Here is an 11,096-nt window from a genome sequence, read left to right on the forward strand (position 1 = left end):
AATTAACCCTGTCCTTTGTCAGCCGCGGCCACCGTATCCCCGTAAACTTCTTAATCTCATCCGCCCACCTAAATTTCTGCCGCCACCTGCTAAGCCTGTCTTCTCTTGGAATCCACTCCGTTACCCTTAGGGACCACCGGTTATCTTGCCTTCGCATTACATGCCCTGCCCAAGAAATCCAATCAAAATATGTCCTATAATTAAAATTATTATTTGCATATATGTTAGAGCAAGGCATACACCTGGGAAGACTGGCAAACCCCAAAAGCAGTGCCCTGTATGTATTATACAGCATTCTTATAAAAACTCATTATTGAATGAAATGAAACACCCCATATGTTATTCGACACCACTGTATCTATGCATGCCACATGCTCTTCCCATGCTGCATGTCCTTCCCAGTTCCATGCAGAAATGGTTGTGACGTGCACAAGAGGAAATTTTACAAGGACATAAAATTTCAAGGGTGGCCAAAGTAGAAAGATGAAATCAAAATTCAAAGTATAGTTAATGTATAAAGGAATTGGAAGAAAGTGTTCACTGACTGCGATGCCAGCTGAATGCTTTCCCTGTGATGTAAGCTGTTTTAAATGGGGATTAAGTATGAGCATCTAGTTCAGTGCCATGAATGCAATTAAAGAATGAACTGAAAGAAAGTTTGCTGCCACGCAAGGCAGATAGTAAATAAGCGAGAAAACCTATAAACACAGCAAATCATTTTGTATATTGTCATTACTTCTGGACAATCAGACCACTCCGCTACAATCTTTCCTTTTTGAAGGAGTCCTATTTGTAAAGGAAACTGCATGGCGTCTTAAAACGTCTGAGTTAAAGCAGACAAGCGAACATTTACTTTAACAATTACTTTTGAAAACTACAGCATGAACCGACGAGGGACGATGAAAAGAACGGGCACCACAAGCATCTGTTTGCACTGGAGTTTTCAAAGGTGGAATACCAACCGTCTCAACTGCCCATATCACTTCGTTTTTTACTTTAACTCATCATTCGTAAAAACGTTTGCTTATTCACATTTACTGATAGGTACAATGAACCTAAGAGAGCAAACACCAAACAAGAGGGAACAACAGAGGCAATACTGAAACTTGCACGTGCAGAAATGAAGGAATTGAGCAATAAGTGAAGTTTAATGACACTAGTATTTGTAACACAGCCAAAGATTGGTACGTGCAGCTTCAACTATCAGAGGAAACTGGCTATGATCGCTGGTAGTTTAGAGGATCCACTGTTCACATGCAGGATCAAGGAAATGAAAAGAGGAAAGAAAAAACAAACGAAAAAAAAAAATAGCAGGCAGCCTACAAGTTATTACTACCCAAAGAGTAAATCAAGTAGAAGCTGAGGCTGGCCTCCTTTCAGAAAATCAGAGAGATGGAAATGAAAGCTGCAATGGAATGTTGCTAATGGATCGACTATAGCTAAGTAAAGCTATAACAACATGGCACTACCAAAGGGAGTGAAAGGAAGCAAGGCTATCAAGCCATGCAGCAATGGCTACACAATGCTGTCCGTTTGGTAAAGTTGCTCATCTTTGCTTTTTGGAAATGTGGCATGCACTATTCAGTCAATAAAACCGGGGTGCGTTGACAGAATGCAAGCTTTGCACACACTATATACCACCTGTTCCATATTTATCTTTCTGGGTTGCGAAAAATTCCTGTCAGAAAACTATTGGCCTATTTGGGCTCAAGCACTGAGCACAATGTAGCTTATGATAGTCAGCGTTCTTCGATAAATAATTTAACATTGGAACTTGCCTGGTTTGCCCGGAATTGGAGAAAAACTGCAGTCGGCTGCACACATAATTTTTGTCAAGGTGGGTAAAACAGCCAATTTGAGAGGCAGCGCCCTCTGACAAACTGCGAGGCAACCACTGTCCCTGCTCAGTGCTGGGGTGGGTCTCTCAGTTCCCCAGATGGTGCAGCCTCTAAAATTTAATATTCCGCTTGCCTATATGAAAATTCTGCCCAAAGCTGACTGCAGATTTTTGCCGATTCCAGACAACCCAGGCAAGTTCCTATGTTAAATTATTTATCAAATGAGGCAGACTATCACAAGCTACCATGTGGTCTGTGCTTGAGCCCAAATAGGCCAATAGTTTGCGCACAAGAGTCTTTTACATCCGTACAGATAAATACGGAATACACGGTATGTAGCACAATCTGCCAATTCCATCTGCTAATGTTATTTCGCTGCCACCAGATAGTTCAGCATCAACAGATTTGAGTCAGGGCCACCAAGCGCTCTCTTTGCATGCAATGAGATAGCAAGAAGAGTACAGTACAGCTTCCCTCAATCACAATGCAACTGCCCACAGCAAAACAACTTTCTGCATAGGCCATTAACTTCCTTACACGGAAGGGTCCGTTTATGACACAAAGACGCCCACCACCAAACTAAAGAGTGCGGCCCAAAGAAAAAAAAAATAAGTGCGACTCCAGCGACGTGTGCCAGACAGGCCAAGTAGGCCTGCCGTGCAGGCTTCTTCGCCGGAGCGCTGGTCGTGTAGCGTCACTTACAACTGGCCTCGATAAGGTCCTTAACTGAGTGAGCCAGGAAGCTGGACACATCCTTGAGCCGCAGGTCAGAGTCCTCAGAGTCTTCCCTCAGCAGGAGGTCCCGCAGGGCAGACACAGTCACCTTCCACTGGGCAGAGCCCCGCATCATGACCTCCTCCCTCTCAAACAGGCCAAGGAACGCCGATAGCTGCTGGTAAGTTACTTTCGTCTGTGGAAACGCAGAGGAAATGCAAGAATAACGGTATGACGAGGGTGCGATCACATGGTACATGCAGCTAACCCACCCATCAACCATCTGCCTATATCTGAAAGCAAGAATATGCAATCCTTGGTGCCAGCCTGATGACCAAATCCGATAAGGAAACAGCCCACACACACACAAAAAAAAGTGCTATAAGAGATGCATGCAGTGGTGACATCTGGTGTCAAATAATACAAGCTTCTCACACTGAACTTGGTCACAGCAGTGATAGTAAAATCAATCACTGAGTGCAATTCAATTTTTCTTTCCATTAAATGGACAGCATGTCACCAAAGCTACAGTACTGCATAAGACAGGTTCGATCATTATGGTGTACATCATTAGCAACTTGTTGCTGCTATATACTTACTTGTATCTTTCTTCTATATCGCATTTTTAGGCATAAATGAAATGGTTTGGTTTATGGGGTTTAACGTCCCAAAGGGACTCAGGCTATGAGAGACGTCGCTGTGAAGGGCTCCGGAAATTTCAACCACCCAGGGTTCTTTAACGTGCACTGACATCGCACAGTACACGGGCCTCTAGAATTTCGCCTCCATCGAAATTCGATTGCCGCAGCCGGGATCAAACCCAAGCCTTTCGAGCCAGCAGCCAAGCAGCATAATAACCACTGAGCTAGCATAAATCAAATGAAATAAAATTATATGTGGCTTAAGTGAAGGGACAGCTCCCTCTCTCTAGTTGTTTTTTGTGTCTTGAGGACATCAGTGTTTGCAACTGAAAGAAGAAACAGAACAATATTCATACCGGATCAAGCAGCCGAAGACAGACGACCAGTAAATAACACTGTGCGGCTGCCCGCAATACAGGCTCTTGGAACCGTTGTATGTCAACAATCACTTCACTGGAAAGCAAACAACGCCTTGTTACAAATGCCGACATGCCGATTCGCAAAACACATTCGAAAGATGACTGGCGTACCCAACACTGACTAGTGCAGCATCCCCTAACACGGGTTGCTTCTTGAGGCCTGCTAGAGCGCAGCTGATATACATGAGCGAAACTCCATTCCAGGATTGCTTGGAAAGAGCCGCTAAGAACTTTCCCAGGAAATCTCCTGCAATGAATGCAAGAAAAACTGCGTTAGCACGCATCAACTGGGTGCCGACATCTCCGCACAACTGGTGTAAGATTAGCAATCAGCTCATTCGTGAAGGTAGTAGCAAGCAATTATATGCTGCTGAGACTGTCTGAGAACAAAGGTACGAAATTTGCTTCATCAGCCAACCTGTGTACAGTTACGCTGTGTGAGACTCAGTAAAGTAACCCTTTGTGTGACTGCCTGATCTCTATCATTTATACACCCAAACTACCTTCAAGTGAATATGCGAATGAATGCAGTGATCACAAACTGTTAACATTTTGGCCTGAGAAGGATTTATGATACGACCAGAAAGCGAAGAAAAAAAACACAGGAGCCTTATTTCAAAGACTACAAGAAAGCAATAACAACTGAGTACAGCTGTGGTGAAAAATGTGGTCAGGAAGTAACTACTAGCTGCAACCTAAACTAAAACCTCTGCACTTTGCATGAAGTCCTCTACCAAATGAGCGACAGCGAATGACGTTACTCTGGGATGCAAGAATGTCGATGCAAAACTTAGCCCGGCCTCTAAGACACCTCAATTTTCACACAGAAAACAACACCGACATAGCATCCTTCATTCGTGCTGTTTCAGAGCTCCCAAATATAATTTCTGTAAATAACAGATGCAACCAAAGAAACTATTACATCCGTTAGGTAGTAATACGGAGACAAAAACATCAGGCCTACATACCGAACTTGTCGGGGGTTGCTAACACATCATTACAAATCTTGAAGAAAGTTTCAAGGCTTTTGGACACACGTGCTGCAGATCCCAGCGGATCACTATCTTCCCTAAAGAAAACATGAGCAGAGTAAACATTTATTTGTAGAAAAATGTCACAGGTGGCTCACTGATTTATGCAGAAAAGCCAAATGACTCAGCCATGTGTATCCACACTACAAGCATTAACAATCACACCGGCCCACAGGTTATACTGTTACCAGAAGCTGCCAATGTGCCAGATCCTCAAAAGTGTACACAGGCCAACTTTACCATGCTAAATGCACATGCGCACAGCTAGCATGGCTTTAGTCGTCACTGGTTAACTGCTGCTGTTAAGCTTGAGGTATTCTTGAGACAAGTACTCAATATACTCAATATAGACAAGCACTCAAATATTTTTAGTTCAACTACTCAAAGCTCAAACCAAATGTTTTTGTTTTGTGTGGTCATTAAGAAAGTCAATTTTAAAAGCAAGAGCGATTTCAGAAGAGGAACATGATAACGCAACCAGGTAACAGAGATCAGAAAGTTCATACATAGTACAAAAAGACGTACCTCGAAAAGATTGCACAGTCATTCAAAGATTTTACGAGCGGTCCAAAGACAAACTGTAAAAAAAAAATAAGAGAAAACTGGTGTGAAAGCTCGTACAATACGACTTTACGTCTCTCACCTTCTCCATGTTGCTGTCAAACATCAGCCTAATTAAGGCTGGTGAGCTCATGAACTTGCCAATCGCCCACTTCACCAGAGTCCGACTTTCATGAGTCAGCATTCGGTTGAACACCAACAGTACCCAAGACACGTGGAAATTTGGCAAGCCTTCAAATCGCTCCAAGAACGCCGAAAACTTTGCTAACATCGGCTTCACAACATGGGGCTGAAAAAAAAAGGAGTTGTTGCTGATCAGTGCTTCTGTCAGTAGCAGAATAACTAAACTATGAACCAACCGGTTCATGACTGAAGGATTGGCAGCACTGCACAAGACAACACTGGCAGAACAAACAGAAAGCATGGCTTACAGATCTGTAAAAAAAGCAGGTATCAGTGCAAAAGCACGCTGCTGGTCTCTTCCACTGTCAAAAGTTCATAGTTTTTGATATACTTTGCAACTACAAAGCCATGGGTTACACCTTGGATGTCTTATAGAAACATGCCCACACAACTTAGCAGCACAAAAACAGCGCATGTACAAGAGCAAAGTCAAAAACCTCAGAACACACATCTTACAGTACATTTTCCAATGAGTGCCGCCGCGGTGGCTCAGTGGCTATGGTGCTCGGCTGCTGTCCCGAAAGACGCGGGTTCGATCCCGGCCGCGGCGGTTGAATTTCTTTGGAGGAGAAATTCGAGGCCCGTGTACTGTGCGACGTCAGTGCACGTTAAAGAACCCCAGGTGGTTGAAATTTCCGGAGCCCTCCACTACGGCGTCTCTCATAGCCTTAGTCGCTTTGGGACGTTAAACCCCATAAAACCAAACCAAACATTTTCCAATGCCTTGGCACACCCTATGGCTTCCATAGCATAGCACAGAGATAAGCCAATGGTGCATAGGTCTATTTTAGTCTTTTGCAAATACTCCAGCACTGTTCCTGGAAAGTCAACACAGTACGCCTGATCTCACAGTAGGCTCATTGTTCTGTCAGAGAACTCTTTGTTAGTTTTCCTGAATCTATCAACTTTTTCCAACGAAGATCTTTGTTTGTAAATCACACCTGATATTTTATCACTACATGCTGCTAGCACTTAGAGTTAGGCTCACTGGCAGTTATAACATTGTTCCTCTATAATGCACAGGCTGAAGCAATAAAACAATATTTTTCTTTGCACTCAATGTCCACTTCTAAAGTAATAGAGAAAGACACACAGTTTTTTTTTTCCAAGTACTCCTTTAGATGCATGATTCCGTAACGCCTTTTAAAGTTCGACGCAGGAGTAAAAATAAATTCTGTTCTGGAGTATGAACAAAGAGTTAAACTTCATATTGCTTGGAGGTGTGCTTTCGAAACAACTTTAGTAGATTTTCTATGCTTGCCGCAGCTAATGGCATGGTATCACAGAAGAGTGGTGATGTAGTAAGGCTGACTCACGGTCTAGATCATGTAAAAAACGATGCAAGGATGGTACAGAGGCATTCCAGTCTCACCACCACTACACCAGTGGCACCATTACCAACCACAATCTTTTTGTCCAGCATTAGCTAACACTGTAATAACCATGAGTTAAACGAGCCAGTATGAAAATTACTTTTGTACTTACTATTTGTTTTTATTTTATTACCTTTCTTCCCAATGCTTCTGGCTTTTGAAGGTATTAAAAAGTAAATAAATAATAAGAAATATGGTTTTATGGGGGTTTTATGTCCCAAAGTGACTCAGGCTATGAGAGACGCCGTAGTGAAAGGCTCCAGAAATTTCGACCAGCTGGGGCTCTTTAACGTGCACTGACATCGCACAGTACACGGGCCTCTAGAATTTCGCCTCCATCAAAATTTGACCCCCGCGGCCGGGATCGAACCCACGTCTTTCGAGTCAACAGCCAAGCACCATAACCGCTTATAATAAGTAAACACAAAACAAAACAGAGACAATGTCTGTCCTTTTCATACCGGATTGTTCTCGAGTCCTTCAATGTTATACCTCTATTCACCTCAAGTACCACCAGCTTGTCTGTGTCATGTCATACCATTTCTGCATTCACTAATGCAGTTGCTTTATTTGCATATTAGAAAGAACATTTAGTTTACTCTTCTTGTAACAGAATTGGAGTTTTGTCCAAAGGTACATTATGTTTAAAAAGTCCTACTTTAATGCTGCCTTGCACAATGATTCCTATCCTCAGGCTTGTCTGTAGTGGTACCTGTATAGCCACTACAGTTGAGCCCACTTATAACGAACCTGATGGTCATGCGGCTTGCGTTCATTGGGTCGGAAGTTCATAGTAAGTAAACTTGCCCTACTATGGCCAAAACTTAATCTGATAAGAACGACGTTTATTTCTTTAAAAAGTCAGTTATGCATGTCGTTTCTTCAAAGCAGGACCTATGAAGCCACTTTGTAAGCTCTCCAGCATGTTCAGTGCTCCTGGCAGAGACCCTTGCTGTGGACGAGCTGCTTTAGGGACGCGATAATACAGACAGCGGCTGAAGCGTTCATGGCAACTGGTGGTAAGTCGGTATCCTTGTCTTCAATACTCAACAATGTTGAGTATTGAACATTTCTTCTACATCCTCTACACCCTGATTCTTCAATGGCCACCGCAGTGGCTCAGTGGTTATGGTGCTCGGCTGCTGACCCGAAAGACGCAGGTTCGATCCCGGTCGCGGTGGTTGAATTTCGATGGAGGCGAAATTCTAGAGGCCCGTGTACTGTGCGATGTCAGTGCACGTTGAAGAACCCCACGTGGTCGAAATTTCCGGAGCCCTCCACTACGGCGTCTCTCATAGCCTTAGTCGCTTTGGGACGTTAAACCCCATAAACCAACCAAACCAACCAGCAACGCATGTGCGCGCAGAACTTACAGTATGCGCCACCCTTGTGTGAAGGGCTCGCGCAGCGCATTGGATTCCAAATAAAATGACACCTCGCCGCATATACCTACAAACCCTCATAGGAACTGGCGCTTTACCCAAGAACCGTCGGCTAGAGTCCAATTTCAGTTTTCACTAGTCAGTGCGCACTGATCGACCGCCCTAGACAAGGGTGACGCAGACTGGCTGCTTTGTGCACGCTGCCTACACGCGGCAGCAGAGCTGAAGGCGGGAATCAGATTGGATAAGCGATGCACGCAACGTAACCAGATGGACTAACACACATACCTTGTGACAGGTATTGAATGTTAATATTGCTGCCACTGGTAGATCACCAGCCGTGTGCAGTATACTGCCACTTTCAACGCTGCCCCTCGCTAGCTCTTACCATGCTTGTTTTCCACTTCAGACACTTTGCCGAGGCAGAACGCAACGATTGACCTCGTGTGTCTGGTAGCGCTTCGCCAGCGGTTCACCCCAATTTCAAAGCCACCTTTTTTATTGCTTTTGGGAGAGGGGGGGTCAAAACTTCCTTTGGGGGAGACCATGGGAGGTGAAAGATGCTCTTCCATCTGGACCAGCGCTAGTTGGAAGCGCATTTTTTTTACTTCAGGGGCGAATTTACGCTGCCTCCTCGCTCATTATAACCGAGTGGTGTGGCCACGGTTGAATTTCGATGGAGGCGACATTCCAGAGGCCCGTGTGCTGTGCGATGTCAGTGCACGTGAAAGAACCCCAGGTGGTCGAAATTTCCGGAGCCCTTCACTACGGCGTCTCTCATAGCCTGAGTCGCTTTGGGACGTTAAAACTCCATAAACCCATAACATTAGCGGTTCACTACAGTTAATTGTATAAACTGGTAGGTGCACATTCTTGCAATGCAATTGCACTATGCATCACCCCCTCCTAACACATTAAATATCCAGTGGCCTGCTGTGCAAAGAACGTATTTTTACTCTGTTTACTAACTGAAACTTGATTTTATTTCTGATGTCTGGAGATTTCTGCATGTAGTAACTTTTATGGAATAATGTAACAGTTCTTAACTTCAACTTTGTTCTAACTTGACACCGTTCATACCTTCAGACATTTTTTAATTTAATGTAGCCAGAAGAGCAAATGTAGACATTAACCTCAATGTTACTGAAGGTTACGACAGGCTATACAAGACATTTACAACCCACACATTTTCAAACGTGATAGTGCTTGTGATTCAGTTAGTCACAGCTTATTATTCAAGCTTGTATTGCTTACCTCTACGAAAAATGACGGACACAGATAAGGAGAGACAGACAGATGCAGTTTTACTTGCGTCCTTTTCTCACAATTCTCAGCAAAGCAATGAGTGGTAAAGAAGCTGTAGGCCACAATCAATTAATGCTAACCACATCGAATCAATTACACTGAAGACACTGCTATAATGGCAGGCATGCACATACTATCACGTCATGGATTTTTTTTCCAAACATATTTTGAGGTTGAAAACCCCTACACCAGCATAAGTTGGACTCCATTCACATATATCAAACACAATTACGGCACTAAATGCCATTTTAACCATCCTAGCACTGAAATTATACAAACCTGCTTTTCTTCAAGCACTTCCAAAACGAGAAGGAGCTCTTGCCAGACAGTCATGAGCTCAGTTGCATCGCCTGGACTCCAGGAGAAAATGCGACCAGACAGCGACACCTCCTCATCGCAGCATGCATCCAAGATATGCTTCATGATGTACATGGACCTCTTTCGCGTCAGAGAGTCGGGATGCACCAGGCCATGTTGAACAATGTCCCAAAACACGTCATCACAGAGAACGGCACTGTCTTCTTGCTTCAGTACCACCTGTCGCAGATACTGAGCCACACCACACAGGATCGAGAATCCACCACTGTGCTTCTCGTCGAGGTATCCAACGCCATTAGTGTCGAAAAACGAACGCACCATCTTCAAGACTCTCCTGATAAACGACTGGAACTCGTTCTTTCTCGAGACTGCTAGCTCAGGTACGTACTGAGCGATTATGTGCGATGCTATTTCAGGTTTACCTAGTTTTAGAGCACGTAGCATTAGCTCAGACAAGCTTTCTGCGGATCCCAGTTTGGAGCTCCTAACTAACGCCTGACAGCACTCAAAGCACAGGTTAAGCGGTGGCAATGACGGGTCGACGTTGTCGTTGATGACCATCGAAAGGTACGCCTCCACAGCGCTGAACATTCCCACACACACAGCCTTGAATTCTTCGCCCCCAAGTGTGCTTGCGGATTCAAGGAGAAGCGGTGCAAAGTCACCTAAGCAGGCAGAAACCAGCGAGCATTGAGCACCGGAACTGGGGTGAGGGTCACCGAGCAATCGGGAGAAGGCTGGTATGATGGCTCGGAGAAGTCCGCGCAAGCTGTCGGAGTAACGTCGATTGCTGCGCACCCATCCACGTTCGGCGCGGCGGCAGGCGTCTTGGAGTACGAGTCGAGTGGTTCGCACGACGGAATCATCGGGCAAGGCTGCTGCCACATCACCACTCCCGTTAACACGGTCATCGCCGGATACACTCGAGCTGTTTCGCCAACAGGCTCCGAGCTTTTCCAGGAGACTTACCACGTCGCTGGCGTTGTCGCTACAGCAGCAGCTAGTAATAAACGCGAAATCATCGAGCTCCATCCTGGAAAAACGCTGACAAACCAGCACGCTGACAGAAGGAGCCAAAACCGTATACGGCTCGACCCGTAACGGGCACTGGATCACTGGCTGCCCTCACGACAGGGATGGGGTCGTATGTTTATGTTTACACTGTAAAATGGCGCGCGGAGATGCATTTTACTGCGCTGCAAGCACCTAAGTGCCAAAAACATGGGCACTTGGCAACAAACTCCGTTAAATCCCGCACTCGTAACGCTTAGCGATGCATCAACTCGAAACCACGTGGACCACTCAACCGAAACGATCATAAATAATATCCA

At 44.8% G+C, this 11,096-nt stretch overlaps 1 protein-coding gene across 2 annotated transcripts in view; it reads right to left on the bottom strand.

Moving 5' to 3' along the window:
• Positions 1 to 11,090, bottom strand: part of LOC149332199 (tRNA (guanosine(18)-2'-O)-methyltransferase TARBP1) — a 29,520-nt gene extending 18,430 nt beyond the window's left edge. Inside the window, exons 1-7 of one of the 2 annotated variants that reach the window (XM_089557124.1) lie at positions 9,727 to 11,090; positions 5,287 to 5,493; positions 5,169 to 5,221; positions 4,581 to 4,681; positions 3,724 to 3,859; positions 3,550 to 3,646; positions 2,541 to 2,748 (exon numbers count right to left, since the gene is read on the bottom strand). In XM_089557124.1, the coding sequence (XP_089413250.1) occupies positions 2,541 to 2,748; positions 3,550 to 3,646; positions 3,724 to 3,859; positions 4,581 to 4,681; positions 5,169 to 5,221; positions 5,287 to 5,493; positions 9,727 to 10,797 (1,873 nt within the window). In that variant the 5' untranslated portion in view covers positions 10,798 to 11,090. The remainder of the gene's footprint in view (positions 1 to 2,540; positions 2,749 to 3,549; positions 3,647 to 3,723; positions 3,860 to 4,580; positions 4,682 to 5,168; positions 5,222 to 5,286; positions 5,494 to 9,726) is intronic. The other variant, XM_089557125.1, reaches the window with a different exon arrangement.
• Positions 11,091 to 11,096: the final 6 nt, after the last annotated feature.

This window comes from Amblyomma mixtum, chromosome 8 (genome assembly GCF_055824585.1).
Source record: "Amblyomma mixtum isolate Tamu chromosome 8, ASM5582458v1, whole genome shotgun sequence".
NCBI classification, from domain to species: Eukaryota; Metazoa; Arthropoda; class Arachnida; order Ixodida; family Ixodidae; genus Amblyomma; species Amblyomma mixtum.